This window comes from Nilaparvata lugens, chromosome 6, assembly GCF_014356525.2.
Source record: "Nilaparvata lugens isolate BPH chromosome 6, ASM1435652v1, whole genome shotgun sequence".
In the NCBI taxonomy this organism is placed as follows: Eukaryota; Metazoa; Arthropoda; class Insecta; order Hemiptera; family Delphacidae; genus Nilaparvata; species Nilaparvata lugens.
In genome coordinates this window covers 15,792,288-15,813,853 of record NC_052509.1, presented here as the reverse complement: position 1 = coordinate 15,813,853, position 21,566 = coordinate 15,792,288, and the positions used below count along the sequence as shown (strand labels likewise).

Here is a 21,566-nt window from a genome sequence, read left to right as displayed (position 1 = left end):
TCGTACTTGACTATGTTAATATTTTTTGATCCTTTTAATAATCCATGCAGAGAACTATTTCAATTATTCCGATCAACAGGGACGCTCACACTACCTTGCCTGTATATTCTGGAGTCTGTAGCATTTGGTCTCAAGCATGCATCGACGTGGACAAGAGGTGCTGACCTACACAATATTATAACACGCGCTCAAGGAGCAACTACATAATAATACAGCAACATATAGGACATCATTTTCTACGAGAAAAATCCAATCCATATGAGCCAAAAAATTATTATTATCACCATTTTAGGGATATTGACAATGGAGTGCAGTTCAAGAAAAAATTGAAGGATTGGTTGATAAGTGATTTTATGACATGAATGACTTTTTGTTGTGATTTCTTGTTTTCGTTTTATAGTGTGCAACAATTGCCAAACAATTTTATTGTTGTACATGCAATAAATTCAATTCAATTCTACCTTACGGCCGAAGTCGTTTATAGATGAGTCGGTACGGCAAAACAGGAAAGAGCTCTCCGATTGGATGATTCTCGATATGCCAACCCAATCAGAAAGTTTTTTGTCCTGCCGACTCGTCTATATCGGCCCTAACTATAGAATTAAAATCTTTAATTTATTGATAAACTCCCATGTTACCTAATGGCAATGCTAATGCTCAATACAATGCCAAATAATTTGTTATAATCGAACATCCAGGAATTTGCAGCTTTCAAAAAAAGTGAAGATAGCGAAGTAGACAGTGATGGTTTTTCAATTCGATTTTCTGCACATTGTAAGGCTTTTAAAAGTTTTAATTTGTGTTTTAAAATCGAGTTATTATTTAAATTTTTACTGCAAACCACGTGTTTCTGCAATGCGCATTTTTGAATTTCGAGCCAGCTCATATTCGTTCTGTTTTTAGATAGTATATCCTTCGTCATAGCTGTGATGGTGGGAGAGTTGCTGTTGCTCCTTTTTCCAGACGCTGTTTCAGTTCAGTTGTTCAGTTGAGTTTAGTTCAGAACTGGTCATCAGACTGCGCGCTAGTTTCTCACAGATTGGCTCTGATTGGTTCAAATTCGAAGGATTATTTCTCAGCTGTTCAATCATTTGCGCAGTTCATCAGCTGAGTTTAGTTCGCGTCTGTGTTCTTCTCAGTGAACTTATACAATGGACAGTTATTATTTTTGTGCTGAAAGTGTTTCAATTTCAAAATGTAGTTTTTAAACAAGCACCTTAGTAATGTCTTAAGCTTTAATTTATACGTGCCAAATTTAATCAAACCCGGTTATTGGTTATTCTTGTAATATTCCGCTCATTTAGTGGGATAACCTCAAAATGCCTACTGTGATATCAAAATATTTGGACGGAACTACCCGTAAATATAATATTCCTAAAGAATATGTTACCAGAGGTATTGTTTCGGCTGCAGTTCTGATTTATGGTTGCAAGTTGAGCTACCCCTATTTGAAAAGTATTTGTGGTGAACGGACTCCCAAATCCAAGAAGAAGTTACTGAGCAATGGTGCTAATAATGGTAAACTTGTGAATGGTTTTGGGAATGGTGTATCAGATTCTGAAGATGAAAAATCTACGAACAACAATAAAGTTGCAATCCCCAACGGTAATGCTCTTAAAAAACACACAAAAGATGCGAAAAGTGTTAAAAGGAAAGGAACAAAAACACCAGGTTTTAATATGGAGTTTGTTTATCAACTGATAAAACTGTTGCAGCTTATGGTTCCTAGTGTTTTTTGTCATGAAACAGGAATTCTAGCAGTGCATACTCTGGCTCTCTTTACTAGAACATTTATGTCGATTTATGTTGCAAGTATGGAAGGCCAAATGGTCAAGTTTATAGTGCAGCGAGATGTTAGAAATTTTGCATTTATGTTACTGAAGTGGCTTGGAGTTGCTCTTCCGGCTACCTTTCTCAACTCAACAATTCGATTCTTGGAAAATAAACTGGCTTTGTCATTCAGGTAATTTCTACTACATTCATTTGCATGCTAAGCTAATGTTTTTGGTGTGATAGGCTATGTCGAATTCAGATTTGAGCCAAGATGCTTGTAAAAACCTATATATATATATATATATATATATATATATAGTTATTTACCAGAGATCAATAATGCTGTAACAACCAGAACTAGTACCTCAAATTGTTTTAATAAACCAATAGTTTTGACAATATAAAATCGGTTCATTTAATAAGGAGATAAAAAACGTAGCCTACAGGTGTTTATTCCACAGTATATAATTGCATAAACTTTTGTAAAAAAGTGTCCCTCCATCTAGTTTTAATTAGACATCCAAGGGGGTATGCTGCAGCCTAGGGGGTATGTTGCTATATACTGCTCATACCTCCCCCTGCACTACCAAGTAGATGGTAATTTAAGATAATAGACAAAATTGTTTATGTTTTCAACTATCTAGAATATGTAAAAAATAGATTATAATAGTAAGTTACCTATAGTATTTTTACTGTGGTATCTAATGATGCCCACATCATGAGCTATTTGCTTGTGTGTGGGTAATGAAAGTCCGTTGGCAAATTGATCATCAATCGTCCATGCAATCGGCAGACCGATGTTTGTAACGCTCCTTACCACTTGAATAGCCCGGACGGCCTCTCACGAAGTGCCCTCTCAAAGACTTTCTCCTACTTCTCACGGAAATAAACCGGCATCCTGATGAAAATTTTGCGTGCACGTATTTTATAAATTCATTTTTATAATTAATTCGCATAATATTATCATTCTGTAGCCTACTGTGAACAGAAGAAACTCCTCTGATGGTGTGTGGGGTCATCAATAACCAGAAAATGAAAAGCATTTTGTCACAAAGTTTATAGGAATAGTATGAAAACTGTAGTTTATTAACCAATAAATTGGATGTTTGGGTCTTTTGGCCATTTAATTACCAATCACCATCTCAAGGTACGGTGCTTCCGAGTTCTTGTCACTTGAAATTAGCACTATAATCAATGATTAAGTAATGATATCTTCGGAGGAACAATTTCTTTGGCTTGCCACAGAATTTGCATAGCAAAAAACGATTAATTTAAGTTATACTATTATAATAGTCGTATCATTATAATAGTATTGCTTATTACCAAAAGTCTTCGGTTATTACTAATGACATTTTATTAGGAGGTTTATTAGTTGTTTTTGTTTGTAGGCCTATCGATTTATCATTATTATAAGCCCAACTAGTATTTATTTATCAAGAGATAAATATCTATTAGATCATTAGATTCCCCCATTGTCCAAATCACTTAATATATTAGAATTTTTGGAATTATACTTCCTAGTATAAAATTTCCAACTTTTAAATTCATTATGTTTTTGATGACTGGAAGAAAAGCAACAAGTGATTAGCTACAATAGTGAAATAGTTTGTTCAGTGTTATCTACTTAGAAACATTTACGGTATTTATGAAGATAGTTAATTACTCATGGAAAATTTATTTGTGATTCTACTTAGCTATTGTTACATTCTGATAGTGTTTCTTGGTCGAACAAACCCTGAAATACATTAATATTGTGATGAACATTGTTGATTAAAATCCTGTTAGATAATTTTATACTCATTGGAAGATAATCTTGTAACTTTCCTACAACTGATAACTTTCGTAAAATATTTATTTCTCGTTGTTTAAATTAAATATTCTATTGAAATGTACCTCCAATAACTTAGAGTACAATATCTTTAGTTTCATATAAACTGTAAATTTATGATTATTAGAAAAAATATTTCTAATTGAAAATATAATCTTGTTCCTCGATTCATGTAGCCTACTACATATTCTTGAGATCACTCTATTGAAAGATTGAATGTAGGCTACATGCAATTAATAGCCATTTTGTCAAATTTGTAATTTACTTCAATCGCTGACATAAATTCTAGTTAACAGTCATTGAACTTTGAACTCTTTAATCCAACAATTATTGGAATAAATAACACAGTAGCTGAATCATGATAATTATTACAACTCAAATATCAATTTAGTAGAGAATAAAAGTAGAACCTATTGACAGTATTGTGCATGCAAATATTGCACAGTTTCTTGACAGAATAAGAACTTTTGGTGGTTCGGAACCCACCTAAAGCTGTAGGTCCAGTCATCTCTCATCATCAAGCCTAGAGATCATGTGCGCATCATCCTCAAAACAGAAAAATAAATAAATAAGTAATAATAATAAAATTATACAATGCTCTTTTTAGTCTTTCCTATATCTTTGAATAATAACTGCATCAACATTTAATGGAATGAAATACGAGTAATTGACCGAGCGAAGTGAGGTATAACATTCAAGTCGACGGTTTGGCATTTCTCTTAATGTTTAAATGTTTATATGTTTTTATGTTGCGCATTTACGGCGAAACGCGGTAATAGATTTTCATGAAAGTTGACAGGTATGTTCCTTTTTTAATTGCGCGTCGACGTATATACAAGGTTTTTGGAAATTTTGCATTTCAAGGATAATATAAAAGGAAAAATCCTTCTTCATACGCCAATATTGGAGTAAAAATCAGGCTATAGAATCATTCATCATAAATCAGCTGACAAGTGATTACACAGATGTGTGGAGAAGCCAGTCTATTGTTGTATTTCCATAAGGTCTATAGTTTCAATCAGGAGGTACTTGTGGATGAGAATACTGCGTGAGGTCTACTGTTCACAGAACTACTAGTATTTTATTATTATCTAAAAGAAAAACATGACATTGTTCAAATAAATATTGTACAGAGATATTGAACAAGGTTCCTCACATGGTCGGCTGCCTGTTAGAGAAGTAGAGAAGAAAGAATATTATTGAGAGTTTTAGATACATTACAGTTTATCAGTAGAGATTTAAACGTATGAAAATATATTCCAATAAACTATCGGTAACATAATAGGATACTTTCCGTCTAATTATCATTCAAGTAAGGACAGTATCATCTCTCTATTTCGCAATAAATTTATTCGATAATGGGATCATGAATAATGAAAGGACAAAGCTTGCGCGAATTATCAGTTCTAGCGATAAGGAGTAACCTTGAATTCTGTCTTTGTTTTCGTGCACTTGAAAGGTTACCATTGTCGCTACAACAGTGATCGCTATAATTATATACTATTGTATATAGATTCACTAACAGGGAGAATAGAACATCTATATAGTTGATATTGTGACTGAGATTATTATATAACATTGGGGAATGTTTCTCTTCACAAATAATGCACTACCTATCAGTATAATATACAGTAATATCACATGAAAAAATAAGAAAGAAGCGTGTAAAACAATGTTTGTTAGTTTGTATTATCAATAATTAAAGTAATGTTCTAACCTTCAAAAAGGGGTATTTTTCAAAGTTTTTTGAAAGTTCTGGAAACTCACTACTTCTACTCTTTTCAACTTATAAAACTTGGAGTATTATAGAGTAATGATAAAAAAATACATATCATGTGAAAATACTATTAATTCTGAACAAAATTCCTCAGAAATTTTGAAATTTAGTATAGTGAGGAAGGGGAGTACTAGCGAAAATAGAAAAACATCTACAGCCAAAATACAAATTTTCCATTGTTAGAACTTTCGAGGCCTTCCTAACTGATCAAATCAATATTATTGATCATATTTATTATAAAAGGGTCAAGTTCTATCAGAATCACCTGTTAGATGCGCTTAATTTCAGGATTTCCTACTGGGGAGGCGCTTATAAGGAAACCTCAAGGATCAAAATTGCAAACACTCATAACTTTTGACACAATGATCCGATCTTCTCGTACTACAGCTTATTCTTCTCAGCGCGTCAAGGCGGTGCATAATCATATATCATAGGTGGAATTTGATAGAAACATGGAAACTTTATCTCTGAGTGTACTTTAACCCATATTTCCAAACACAAAAATTGAAATATTCTTGTCTTAAATTTTGTAGAGAATGCTTTTCTTGGAAAACCAGAGGTTTTCGAAATAAAATGTAAAAATTGAAATAGCCCCAAAATTTGGGGTTTTTAGGGGTGAAGCCGCCCTCTGGCGTGTCAGCAAATTTCAGATTCGAATTCAGTGCCTCAAAATACATATAAAACCGGCGAGAAAAGTTATTTCGGGGCTGTTTCCTGAAAAATTATCATTTGGCTGGATTTATTATAACTATCGCATTTTCACACACAAAACTTTCAACTTGTAAGTACCGTAACCATCTAACTCTATAACTGATTTTGTTTTGCTGTTTCAAAACTTTCCAATTAATGTACTGTGGAATCCAAGTCCTCTAATGAACACACTAAAACCAAGTGAATTATTCCTGATTCCACAAGAGTGATATGCATCGCATGGTGCTCTCATTGTTAACTACACTCAAAATTACTGTCATGATAGATAGATGAATGTAATCTTTATTTTGCCATGCACAGCAAAAACCTATTATCAGTTAGTTTCATCTAGTGTAGCAACGTGACATGAAGAGATAAGAATCTGCAATCATTTCGGACGTGATTTTGAAAAAGTGGGTTATACACTAATGTACTTTGTACAGTGTTTTGTAAGGTAATTTTGCTGTATCTCTATGCTTGAATTTGCCTTATTATGACTGTTCCATGCCTTATTTTCCCATACAATTTTCTCTATGCATGCTCAACGTGAGAATTGATCTTATTCTTTCTTTTTGTGTTATGATTAACTTTCACTCAAAATTAGGAGCGTAATTAAAATGACAGAGAAAAAAATAATTGTGTAAAAAATAATCATTATCATCTATCACACTATTGTCAATCTCAATAAAAATATTCATTGATAGAAGTAAGATAATAGGAGTGATGATTAAGAACATTTTTAAATATAATTAAATTCATCGCAAATCACAATAACGATCTTAGTTTCTTTTAGAAGACATTATGACATACTCGGTGATTTGAAACTCACCTGAAACAAAATTTCCAACTTTTCTCCATAGAGGCCTTGTATCCATATCCATGAGGGTCTTCCCTTGCCAAACAAAAATATTTTAAACCATTTTCTGTGACAAAATAATTCAAAAGGTTACCGAGATATATATTTTTAGTTATATTAAAAGTAGCCCTAAAAAAAAATAGGCCCTATTATAAAAATTCAAACTCAAGTTGTAAAAACAGAACCGTAATTTTAACTGCTTCTTTCACAAGCAATCTTTTTCAGGCCGTCTTATTGTAATAAGACTATTACAATATTGCTATTTAAAATCTCACTAGTTTTGTTATTGTAGTTGAAGTTCATGAGGAAGATTCTGCGATTCTGTAATCTGTACCATGAATAATAACGATAATCTTTTGTTGTATTCTATCCATTTACCGGGAAAATCCTTATTTTGAGGTCAGAGTTTTGCCAGCCAATACTCGGACCGTAACTACTTGGATTAGTTCCAAAACGCATTATCTCTTGTCTTTCTTGCCATTAGATGGCAATGAATAAATTATAAGGCTGGTAGGAGAGAAGATTGAAATTTATGCATTATTAAATCATGATTGGGCAATGCAGTAAAACTCAATAATTAATGTGATTAGTTCAATAAAATTGATGTATCAAATGGAGACAAATTTCCTCATGAATCAAGACTCTTTTCAAGCTTATTACTGATTAAAGATTTACAGTTGAGGTTTGTTACAGATTCTGTAACTCAACACAGATTTCTATTAAGACTCTATAATCACAAATTTCAGGAATAGTTAGAGAAAACTACTAATCGGAATTGGTCGAATCTGTGAAAGGCTTTCCTACGATTTTCTGCTCTATTGGCCAGTAATAGGAATTGAATACCATATTGGTTGTCATGGGGGTGCCTCACATTGGCAAAATAAAACTGTGTGAACACTCTCATAAGAACCAACGGTATTCTTTTACAGTCCAGAACATACTTTTTTAAATCACTCCATGAATAAACAAATGGTTGAAGAGAGCGTTTCATTTATCACAATTAGTTCCCTGGTGTATTTGATTTTTCATTTGAGTAGAGTAGATAAGTCCAACTACCAAATAAACTTAATTCTAAAGAATTCAATCATGTTTAATTCTAAATAAACTATGTTCACCTTCACAACTACTGTACCTTTTCTACCTATATTTCAAGTGACTTTTGAATACGTAGCACACTCAATGACAAGCAACTGGGAAATACCCATTTTTTCCGCAGTACTCTACTTGACATTGTAACATTCCTATTCCTAGTTCGTCTAATACTCTTTCAATTGTAATTCGTCCTTCAAAATTCCATAACTATTGAATAGATGTAGCTGAGCAGTGTTCTTACAGAGCATGGTTATTATGAATTGTTATTGTGAACTATTATTCCAAGATGGCATGTCCAACGAGGGATAGATCAGCGTCATTATCCTGTAATAAATTTTAACTACTTTGGCAGGTTGATGATCTGATTGTACTGTATCATAAATCACTGAAGGAGGAATCAAAATTGTCTTGTCACTGAGATTTTTCATTTCCTTTCCTATATTTGAATTTCATGAACAGTTCTACTCGAACTGAAATAATCCCCATTATCGATGTGTAATCATATTTTGTTTTCCCTGATGCATGTTGGAAATGATAATTTACGATTGGAAAATGTTATTCATCATGATTTATGATTTTGCTCAGTCCAACGTATTTTATTTGGTATCAATGACCTTTAACAGGTGTAAGTTACCGGTAGTATTGTTATAATTGTAAATGTTAATAAAGGTCAATGAAATGTGAGTGCTCTGAAATATTTTAAGCTATTAAAACGCATCTTTGAAATGCCAACCTAATATGGAATTTGGTCTCTAAATTATCTACGCACCATTGCAGGTTGTCATTGGCTCATTATTTCATATCTTTGAACTTTATCAATAATAAATATATTTTGGATTACCATCGACTAGCGTGCTCCGCAAGGGTCTAATTAAAAACTTGACAAACTGAAAACTTGACCTAGTGAAATCTTGAAGAATTTAAAGTACCGTAGGCCTATAACCCTCTTCGGTGAATTAAGAATCTATATGCAAAAAATCAAGTTAATCAGTCCAGTATTCGGACGTGATGAATTTTCCATACCGTACGTGTATAAGCCAATATTTTCCTTCGTTATATTATAGAAAATTAATGTTTGAAAACAATATCTGACAGGTGACGGCCGTTTTCAGCAAGCCGCTCTCGGAAGTTGAATTGTACTCTTTCTAACATTGCCCTGCCAATTTGTTCGACTTCCTCACGAATTGCTCCCTTTAGTTCTTGAAGTGTACGTGGTTTATGCTGGTAAAAACGTGACTTCAGGAAACCCCACAAGAAGTAGTCGCACATGGACAGGTCTGGAGAACGAGGAGGCCAATCAATGTCACCAAACCGAGAAATGATGCGACCACGAAAAACAGCCCGAATTGCTTCCATTGAATTTCTTGCTGTGTGAGCTGTCGCCCCGTCCTGCTGAAACCATACTTGCCGGATAGGAATACGTTTCCTTCTTAATTCAGGAAGAAAGAATTCAGTGAACATCTGCCTATAACGTTCTGAGGTTACAGTTACAGTGGTCCCCTTGTTGTCTTCAAGAAAGTATGGACCAATAACAAATATACTGCTCACAGCACACCAAACTGTCACCTTGGGAATGTGTAATGGTCTCTCATGCATTAATTTTGGATTTTCATCTGACCAATAACGATAGTTCTGCTGATTAACGGTACCATTCAAATGGAAATGTGCTTCATCTGTCGTAAACAAAATGATGTTTTCATTTTGGTCAAATATAGCCTCCATTTCTCGAGCAAAATTCAGCCGCTTTACATAATCGCCAGGATTCAATTGTTGAACCATGGCCATTCTGTAGGGATGAAATCCTAGATCTTTATGTAAAATACGCCTTACTGACCGATCACTGATGTTCAGTTCAGAAGAATGTCTCCTAGCAGATCGATTAGGACTACGGAGTATGGCTTGCCGAACTCTTTCCACATTTTGTGGAGTGCGTACAGTGCGATGAGCCCCTGGTGGTCGTTTATTCATTACTGTTCCTACTGAACGAAATGATTTTACCCAACGTAAAATGGTGTTACGAGTGGGTACATTTTCATTTCTCGCAAGATTGAAATGACGACGAAACTTGAGCTGAACTGTAATGATACTCTCATTATTATGCACAAAACTGTCGTAAGTAAACACACGATGTTGCACATTCCACGAATCGATGATGCCGATTAAACAATGACTAGAAAAAATGGTATGATCTACCGAACACATGTTCACTTCAGCTGGCCCAATCCGACTACCCAAATCAGAATACTATCTGTTCTAAAAACATCCACCCTTCCTGCCGCACCCAGTAGATTTACTTTGTATAGTAGCATCATTAATTTAAGTTAGAATATTTTGTACATTGAATCTGCAGTTCTACTTAATGCTCACAATATATGTTTAAATATCTGCTTATCTGTTTGATTTGTAATTGTATCAACAATAAATAAATAAATAAACAGTATATTGGCACTTGAGTGTACGAGTTTCTGTGAAATTTAAGGTTTATGCAGTTGCCAGTTACCATACGAAATACAAGGTACTGAGCCATATTCATCACATACAGTGCAGCACCTTGTAGTCTTTCTAACTTCCCTACGTATTAAAATCTTCCAATTATTTCTGTCCCTTCGTCCCACCAGTACTGTTTTATTGTGGACTTCAACCCACCGAGTTTTGCACCCCACCTATTGGCAATTCTATATATACAAGTCCCAAGCTTGTGTTGGTGCATGAGAGTCCACCTCGTATTGGTCAAAACCAGTCGAGTTATTTTTGCGGAGTGTTGAGCGGAGCCGAGAAAGGAGACTGCAATCCTACGGAACAGGTCAAGAATTTGTGCCATAATTGCTGCTGCTGCTACTGGCTTCTATATGTTGAATAAATATCTATAGTTAAAAACACTTCACTTATATGGGCTACTTTATTCAAATTAATAAAAACAATATAAAAACTTGTAGTACATTTTCATTAAAAGCTTTAAAATATTTTAACGACTAGTTTTGACCGTTGGCCATTAACTTGATTTTAACTTGAAAATTACCTATGGTCGAAACTAGTTTCATTTTCATTTTTCATTTGTTTTTCATCCCACTGACCACCTATGAAAGGGGTATAAGGATTTGTCAATTATAATGTCAATTACTGCATTCAATAATGCAAAAAGAATTCCTCACTGGAATAAGGACAAACCTGCAACAACTCCTTTCTCACCTTAATTCTGAACTTTTCACCTGTAAGAGCTTTTATGCGTGTTGGCAATGAATTATAAAGCCGAATTCCTGCACTCTTTACCCCCCTCTCATACATACCAGTTCGATGAATGTCGTCTCTGAGGTTTTGTCTATATCTGGTATTGTATGAGTGGAACAACTCTCCTGTATTGAACCTATCTTTATTCCTATCAATAAAACAAAGAGCCTCTAAAATATATACACCTGGTAGTGGGAGAATCTTTAACTCTTTGAGTTAAACTCTAGTCGTTGAAATATTTTAAAGTTTTTAACAAAAGGGTACTACAAGATTTTATATTGTTTTTATTAATATCTATAGTTATATATTTTGGATCGATACTTATTTGTGCTATGATAGCTATAACTACTGGATTCTATAGGCCTACTTTATACAGAGTGGGTGAAAAGTCCGAGAACGGCTTAATATCTCATACACAAAGGTAATTTGACTGTGAGTATGATTGCGGATCCTACTCAAATTGAAACTACTTTACAATGACTTTAAAAATCTGGTCCGCCATCTTGGATCCGCCATATTGAATGCAACTTTATTTTTTTAAATAGGAAGGTGGTCATGCGATACATGATTTCGATATCTCAAACCGTTAAGAAGATATTCACATTATCAATCAATACCATGCAAATCAGAAATGAAATACATGAGTGGTATTGATTAACAATGTGAATATCTTCTAAACGGTTTGAGATATCGATGTGCGGTTTTCGCCATTCATTTTTTCATGAAATTCTGTACCGAAATCATGTATCGCATGACCACCTTCCTATTTAAAAAAATAAAGTTGCATTCAATATGGCGGATCCAAGATGGCGGACCTTATTTTTAAAGTCATTGCAAAGTAGTTTTTACAATTTGAGTAGGATCCCCAATCACACTCACCGTCAAATTACCTTTGTGTATGAGATATTAAGCCATTCTCGGACTTTTCACCCACTCTGTATATTAAAGAATGATTGGAATTGGAACCATGAAAAATCATAGAATAAAACAATCTTTCTATAATAGTAAGTAATCATAAGTTTTCTCTGGTAAGAAGTGTACAAGTAAGTTGGTTTGGTTGTTGAACTTATCTGCTGTTCCTATAGCCTAGAGAGTCAAAAAATGATGATGTGAAAAGTTTTTATTCAAATTTGAGTTAGGGTACCAAATGATAACCTAGAAAAATACAACAATTATTTCCTATTTCATCTTTCATCCTCCTTGAAAACTGGCATATTAAAGAGCTTAAAGAACTTCTGTTAAAAATTTATCAAACTATCTCAAGAAGGGGAAAATTATAAAATAAAACTTCCACGAAGAAAAACAATTTTGCGAATCTTGTAATTAATATTATAGGTATTCAATATAAATAAATATTCCTTGATTACTAGATTACAACATTGTTCTGTGAAAAGCTCTGAATGACTATAAATATTATGTCCACAGAAAATATTTACGGTAATAGAAAAAAATTTTTCAATGATTTGGCTCTCCAAAAGACAGTTCTAAAATTTGTCACGGTTTATGATAAGTATTGTAAATATTAATAATTCATATTCATTGATTTTTTTCTATTTCTGAGTTTTCTCGAATAGTAAGCCTACTCACTTTTTTTGCCTAGTGATCCTGATATGAAATAGACTAACAAATTAGTTACAAATTTCAGATAGAAAACATTATTTTCACAATATACAACGAAAAAAATTTATTTGAATCATTTTAATATAACAAAGGCTCTTGACATTTCTTATTGGTGTGTCTGGTAACTATGAAACATTTTGTAAATAATGTAAACAAAAATTCATGAGCTTCATCTCGTAATATCTATCCATTCATTGTAGTACTTTGAGTATCTCACATGAATGAGGTCCATTCAGTCTCCTCTTTTTGTCTCTCCCTCACAGACTCCGTCTGTTTGTCTCATAACTAGTTTTTCTCATAAAATACTTCAGTCAAGAATGTGTTACATGTGCTGCTGATGTAACATTCCTGTTGAACACACAGTAATGTAAGCGAACTGTAATCATTACATGTGAGGCCAGTTACATTGCTTTGCTTATTGTATTCCCTCAAAGAGTAACATCTAGTCTGGATCTAGAGAAGAGTTATCTCATCTCCAAAGAGGTTTCCGCAGTGTTTACATAGTTTTAAACTAGTTTCAATACTAGAATTTACTTGGTTTATAAACTACAAATCACATTTGCACATAGTTTTTGTACTTGTTAATCAGATAGCTGAATAAATGCTTGTTAAATTTTCTCAATAATTCAATGTTTTCAAGTTTTCAGTTATAGTTGAGTGTGATTATTTTATTATTCTCCATTTCCAAATCCATTTAAATCCTAAACTTTGGTTTGTATATTTCTGGACTCAAAATTTGATCCGAATTGAGTGAAGCAACATAACCTACTTTTTGGACATATTTCTATCAAAACTCGGAAAGGGAACAGTTTTGGGCTAGGCCTGTTGGCTCTTTTCCGATCATGTATATTATTTGTGTATTATGAAATGTAATTAAATAAATCATGTAATGGTTCTTATTAATCTATCTCTATACGTAGCACTTCATACTCATATTTAGTATTTGAATCAAATATAGAGAACGTGCAGCAATTGTATCATAGGAAGTGATGAGAGTTATAGAATTACCATGTCATATTGAATCATATCGTGATTATAAGAGAATCGTATTATTAGAGTATCAAAGAATCAAAGAAATACAGACCCAGCTCTCAACAGGAAACAAACTGGTGGATACTAAATCAAAACCAGCAACTTTCAGATGGATTAGTTCAAGAATCAGAGTGGAGAGATTAGTGAAGGATTAATATGTTACTCAATCATTACATTATACGAGTTAATTGTAGGTTTATTAGGTTTTTTTATTATATAGGTTTATACGAGTCTCTTAGTTCATTGAGGTGAGGTATTGTGTGAGAATCGGTGAAAAAACTATATGAATTTCCAAACGTATACTTAGATTATAATAGAAAACTTATCATTGTAATCTCTAGAGATATAATATTTTAGTTAATTTGAATTAGCAACCGTGATCCACAGGCATTTGGCTTTAACATGCTCGTTGCTTTTTTCTGCCTTCGTACACCTAAATTCTACTCAGGCTCAAAAGGTAGGTAGTCTTGAACAAAAATCACTTCTGTAAACACTAAAAATTAAACTTTTTGAAATACCAATTCCAAAAACTTGACTCAAATGACGTTATCCAATCACTTGACAAGTAAATGTATCATGTACTTTTAGTCCTTCAGAAGGCATGATGTGGTTTGTACTTTTTCTAGTCAGTGTGTGATTATTTGTTCTGTTGCTAGTCTGTTTCCATATTTGCATTGCTACCATCTCCAAGCACATTACAGTATTTTTTTTCAACTCCAAGCACAAAAGTAATTACAATTTTAGCAACTAGTCAATCAACTCTCGTTGTAGACTGTTGTGGTCACCCAAGTTGAACTGGGCAGAAGTTCAACAAACTCTTCTAAGGCAGCAGTCGTTCCAGTTTCCAATCTTGGTCGGCCGGGTTTAGAGAGGCGGAAACAGACTAGAAGAAGTACAAACCACATCATGACTTCGAAAGAAAAATACTCGTATACGCTGTAACATTAAATTGACTAATGTGGGAGAATATCACTAACAGAACAGAAAAAGAAATTTATTTGGCAGATAAGGCATCACTGAGACTTTGTGGAAGGAATAATATCATAGTTATAGATTGAAAGAAATAGAAATTGCGTTCAGTTTTCTTAGTATTTTTTTAAAATTCTTTTTGTACTGGCAGACTGTAAATTCATAGATAACAAACACCTAGTATACGGATTGTCTCTGCAAACGCTAGTAAACGAGTTTACTAGAGATGTAACAGCCGAAACTAGCATCTCAAATTGTTTTAACGAACTCGACAAAATCAATCAAAAACTAGTTAGAAACTTCTATAGCATGGGTGCTTCAACCTACTGGTGTTATGAAAATGATTGCAGGGAAGGGATTTTTTAAATTTAAATTTATTCATTAATTGTAATAGAAAAATCAATCAAATCATATCAAAATATTTATTCGCAATTCAAACAGTTGAGGGTCCTGCCAAACCCAAAGGTTTTTCGGCGGGTGCATAGTTTAAAAAAAAGATTTACAAAAGATGAATAAACTTATAAAGACAAAATAAATATGTCACTTCAAAGAAGTGAATTGCTGAAATTACACATTGACCTAGCCTAGTGTAATATGAACCGATAGGGGAGTAATCTCAAAAATGTTTACAATAACACATCGAAACTCTACTGATAATTAAGTGAATCTAGAATAATTATAGCTACGCTATTTGTTGAACTAAAAATGTTGTTAATTGGTATATAGGATTATATTTTCAAATTGAAGATTTGTTCACGTTATGTCAGAACTTATTTGCTCAATATCATACTATCTCACACAACGGTATGCCTACACAATAATCTTTAAAACTTTGCTAAAGCTTTGATATGATCATGTAATGTACGTTTTATAATTCACACAACAAAAAATACTATGATATTTCGGTTGATAATTATCCAAAAACCTGTGAAACATGACATTTTACATTTCGTAGTTTTTATTATTTTTATCGTGTCCAATATGACTTACGGTTCCTGTATTATCATTATCATTACTGTGCAATTATTATTATGATCGTACAATAGCAGTACTAATGATAAGCTAGGCCTAAAGTACGAGTTATAAATGATTACAGCCTCCTCCTCCACACTAGTGAAAGTTCTAGAGTACAGACTGAACTACTATTCTATCGCGTCATCACAATGCCATTCATGCTTGCAACTTATCTCACTCACTTCGCTTTCTTCCGTTCTGTTATTTTTCTTCTCATCTTATCTCTCCCTGTCAGTTTTTTACCTTTTCACTTACTCTTACGTCTTTTACTCTACTCTCTTCCAGTTTGATCCCTCGGTTTATCACTGGTTTTTGCGCTCTCTCGACTACATTACCTTCTATCATTTTCCGATAAACCTGCCGACAACTGGGCATTTTAGCGGCAGTGCACTGATGTGAGAGCCTACTGCGTCATCATCACTGTCTCACATTCTCTCTTTATATATATCTCTCTCTCCACACCCTCTTCAAGAATCCTATCCGAAGGCGGAGGAGTAAAGCCAAAAGACTAAGAAGAAAAAGGGGGAGAAAGAGAAGAAGGAGATGTAGAGGGGAGGAGGAGAAGGAAGAGGAAGAGGAGGAAGAAGAAGAAGAAGAAGAAGAAGAAGAAGAAGAAGAAGAAGAAGAAGAAGAAGAAGAAGAAGAAGAAGAAGAAGAAGAAGAAGAAGAAGAAGAAGAAGAAGAAAAAAAAAAGATGGAGAAGAAGAAAAAGAGGATGAAGAAGAAGAGGGTGAAGGAGAAAAAGAGGAAGAGGAAGAAGAGAGGGAAGAAGAAGAGGAAAAAGAAGAAGAAGTAGAAGAAGAAGAAGAAGAGGGGGAAGAAAAAGAGGAAGAAGATCTAGAATAAGGTAGGAGAACGGAGAAGAGGGTGGTAAGTGGAGAATCATAAATTCATATAGGAGCAAATGATGAAGAGAGGGAAGGAAGATAAGTTGAAGGAGAAGAGCGAGCAAGATCGGATAATGACGAGGATGAGTAAAAATAATTTTGGAAATGAAGGATGGAAAGAATAAGGCAACAAAAGAAGAGAAGAATGTTGGAGAGAAAGAAGAGGAGTAATCGATGAAAGAATCAACAACTGATCGATATCAATTGAATGAGAGAAGGAGAATAGCATAACAAGTCGGAGGATTAGAAGAAGAGGGACGAACATTTGAAGTGTTATGAGGAGAAGGTTGGTGGAAGTAGTCTATAGAAGTGGTTTTTTGAATACAGAGAAAAATGCGTAGAGGGAAAACTAGAATTAAAAGGGAATAGAAAGAGGAAGAAATGTAATAGAAGGAAAGTAAAAGTACATGGACTTCCTTATGACTGCTAGAGGTAGTGAAAGGAGTGCTTTATGGATTGGAAATAGTCCGTTGTCATGATGCTAAGCTGCTCGTAAATAACGTTATAACGATAACTACTGTAGACCATTAAAGGTGATCTGCTGTTTTACTGTTGTGATGTTAACTCACTGTAAAAGTGACGATTTATTCCTGTTCATTGTTCTTATGTAAGTCAAAGGAATCTCTGGATAATTGTTCTGTTCAAAAAAAATGTGAATTAGGGGATTCACTATTTTGATTATTTATTTTCAATTATTTTGATTTCGTGTTCTTGTCTTGTATTTTACTATGTTTTACGTAAACTATTCTACTTGTTACATTCTACCCATATCAAACCCTGTTTCCGATTCAATTTTGGTTTGTTGAGCGAAAACAGAATCCTTGAAGAACCCATTGGTTCATAAGTTGAGCATAAACAGAATCAGTGAAAAACCCATCGGTTCTAACTCATCGGATAGAGTGTCACACATTGGCAGATACCTTCTCTTCCAATGTATGTAGCCATTTTGCAATTTTCCAATGAGCGGCCATCTTGTTCTTATCCTAAAGTTCCAAATTGGATGGCCCAGTTTTTTAAAAATGTTTTTCAGCAGTTTAATTGTGATGACAGAGCAGACTGGTTCAAACACTCCCATAAGAAGCAATGTTTTTTTCGCAGTCTGTTTATGCTCAGTTAGACAGAAGCTCATTGGAGACCAGGGCTTGAGTAATCCAAGTATATTTACAAATATATGAGTTTATGAAAATATTAATATTAACTTCATTCATACAAGTCTCACTTGAGCTAAGTTCATTATACCTTTAAAGCGAGAAACAATTTGACTTTTGTTTCATTAGATTACGGTGAAATTTGATATCAGTCCTAAATAAGAGAGTGCATTAGGTTTTTGCTGAGAATGATTCTCATATAAGCTGTAGGCTTGTGCGTGCCCCAATGAAGGATGATGACAGATATCTATACTTTTGGGTGGATTTAAGATTATCGTGAAGTGATTTTGAAGCTCATAAATACAAGTTTGTCTTAAAGGTAGCTTATTTTCCTCGAGTTTGTCCAGAAAAGTAGTTTGCAAATACACTGCAGACTCCACTGACCTATACCATTGAAAGTAAGTTGAAGACAAGTTACTAAACAGTTACTTAACGGCAACTGCTTCGTGTTTTTTCTTACAGGTTTGACAAGTTTTGGAGAAATTTCCAAGCGTCGCAACCGTTAGCAGACATCATTGACAAATCTAGTTGAGCAGCCATTTTGTTCTTATCCTAAAGTTCCAAATTGGATGGCCCAGTTTTTTAAAAATGTTTTTCAGCAGTTTAATTGCGATGACAGAGCAGACTGGTTCAAATATGGGTATCGTCGATGTCTGATTTGGAATTCAATTAACTTGTAAGAGTTCCGTTGAAAAACTATTTTGGAATAGAAAATTTAGTTGTTTTTGATTTAGCTATTCTTCTTTTCATCGCATTTTTTTGTATTGATGAGGAATTTTATTTCATTCCATTGTACACATCAATCGTCTCTCAATGTCTCTCACCATGTCAGCTGACACCTCAGAAGTGAGAAGACATCTCACCACCTCAGTTGTTTAAACTGAGGTCATCAACTTCCTCGGGTGTTTAAAGCTGAAATATATATAAGATACTGGCTGAAGTGTGCTAGAGAAGAGAAAGGAGAAATAATATCTCGCCAATTAGTCATCCATGTAAATAAGCAATACAATATAATATCACATTGTTTTATAGAATATTTTATATCAGTTCATCAGAACTCTCTCATGTCAGGGCTGTGTGGCAGAGAGAACCTGAGTTAACTTGGCCCTACAATAATATATGGATGTTTTGAGTTTTGTCTGGAGTTAGTTGTTTGCCGTTTTGAGTGTGGAGTTTTGTATGGATGATGTCCATATGACCTTGGGCTTGTGCGTTAGTACAGTGGAGGTGATGTTGACGAATTCATTGTTTTATAGAATTTAATATTTTATATCAGTTTCATCAGAACTCTCCCATGTCAGGGTTATGTGACAGAGAGAACCTGGAGTCCCAACTTGGCCCTACAACAATATGGATGTTTTGAATTTTGTCTGGAGTTTTGAGTTTGTAGTTTTTTCTGGATGATGCCCACATGATCTTGTGCTTGTACGTTAGTACGGTGGAGATGATGGTGTCGAATTCGTGGACCTACAGTTTTAGGTGTGTTCCTTACCAACGGGAAGTTATTAGGCATCTCATAACCACACTTTGTTATCAGAAGTGGCCTGAAGCAGACCCTTTTCCTACGGGAGAACCAATACCTCGGCGCTTACCTTAATGTGTGCGATAAGATGGTGTTGCCTTTGAGGACAACTTACTACTCCGGCAATATTATATTATTTAATCATTCAGAATCACACAACTTACAGAAAAGTACCACAGGCTTACGTCCGAAACGGTTCCAATTCTAATTTTTACAACAGTCCAAATGTAGATAGGTTATTGATAAAAAATATCCCAACCAATCTCATAGTACTATTGAATACATTACTAGCCTACTACTACTTCTACTTGAGAACTGCTTGGGGTCATGAGCCAGAGTAGTATAGGCCTACTGAAGTTCAAGAAAATACTAATAGAAGTTGTAAGCTGTCCAGTTGGCGTCTTCAAGACAGTGTTAACAACCTTCCACATGTTTGCAGCGTGTCCGTACCTAATTCCACCTTGCAGCTTGCATACTACAAACTACACCGACCGGACATAGGCCTAATTTCGCAAGCATCGGAAACACCGCGTCGCGCAAAGCAAGGACAAAGGAAATTGAGAAGAACATGCAGAAGAAGAAGGAGAAGATGATGATGATGAAGAAGAGTGGAATAGTGGTGAAGAGGTGAGAGGAGGAGTGGAAGGAGGAGAGGAATAACTAGCCAGCGCTGAAGTACACCATCAACTTTCTATTTCGGGTCAAGGCTGCTTGATTAGAAGCGGTCTACTGATGCAAAGAACGGCTATCATTTTTTACGCTCGATTCTGTACGTGTTCGCATGATATTGACGAAATTGTGTGCACTCTTCTATAAATACAGTATTTATAAAGTTGTAAACTGTGCAGCGGATGCATGAAATAGCAAGCGAGACATCTGTAGGGGTGTACACTCGTGAATAAATGTCGCTGCTATTTTGTATTCCGGCGATTTACGTCATACAGGACAGAAATAGACGGAAAGGGTGAATATGTTAATGTGAAATAAGCGGAAAACTGCCTGCGAAGGTAGAGTGCACTGTGACCTAGGTATGAAGTTTTCGACGACTTCTTGTGTTTGAAATTAAGTACCTAATATAGGCTACATGTATTATGACTGCTAATGAAACTATTTTTTCGAATTATAGGATCACAATGTATTAGTTTTATGACGGGTGATGATGATGATGCTACATCATTATCTTGCCGCAAATGATACTGCTGCTGCTATTGATAATGATAATGATTATGATTATTTTGAATTAGCAGGTAACTTGCAAGAATAATATATAGTATATATAGTATATAGCTATACACTATCCTTGGGTAACTTGTGCTCCGCAAGGGCCTAATTAAAACGTTGACAAACTGAAAACTTTACATAATGAAATCTTGAAGAATTTAAAATGGTCCTTTAACCACACTCGGTAACTCAAGAATATAGAATCTATATGCAAAATTTCAAATTAATCAGTCCAGAGTTAATATAAAAGGCCCTTAAACCTATAGATCTTTAATATTATTTGTCAGTCTTTGACTCTCAACTTGTTAGAAAATTATAAAGTTCAAGATACTTTTCTTCCTAATTTCGTTGAATATTCGTTTTAACGATTTTGAATTAGCATGCAAACTTACTTTATGTAAGAGATACAGATAGTTCAGTCTAGAGAAGAAGGTTGAGTAAGGGCAGCCAACGTTTTTCTCCTGGTCATAATGTTCACATAATATGCAAAGGTGAGTTCACACTCACGTATGACGAGCTAACATGCATGTAGGAAATTGCAAACAGTTCAAGACTCCATCAAAAAGTTGCTTCTCATTCACTTGATAGCTTAATCGTATAATATTTTACATCTTGGCCTCAGGGTTATCTATGAATCTTCCTTGCTAAACTTCCGTGCCTACGTGCTTATCTTGCAATGCCAGTTGGTAATCAGAGATGTATCGTCAATTTTCAGTCAGATAATGATGAAGATGACGAAGATATTTGAGAGAGTAAAAGGGTGCGAAGAATGATGAACGAAGAATGAAAGGGAACGAACGGGAAATGAATGGTAAAGAGGATGGAGAGAGAAAGAAGGTAGAAAAGAGGAAGATGAAGAAGAAGATAATGATTATAACGTGATGGTGATATTACATGTTCAATTTATTA

General features: G+C 34.4%; 1 protein-coding gene across 1 annotated transcript in view; it reads left to right on the top strand.

The window, feature by feature from the left end:
- Nucleotides 1–974: 974 nt before the first annotated feature.
- LOC111050071 (ATP-binding cassette sub-family D member) overlaps nucleotides 975–21,566 on the top strand; it is a 62,067-nt gene continuing 41,475 nt past the window's right edge. Inside the window, exon 1 of the mRNA XM_039431364.1 lies at nucleotides 975–1,963. Within this exon, the coding sequence (XP_039287298.1) occupies nucleotides 1,320–1,963 (644 nt within the window). The 5' untranslated portion in view covers nucleotides 975–1,319. The remainder of the gene's footprint in view (nucleotides 1,964–21,566) is intronic.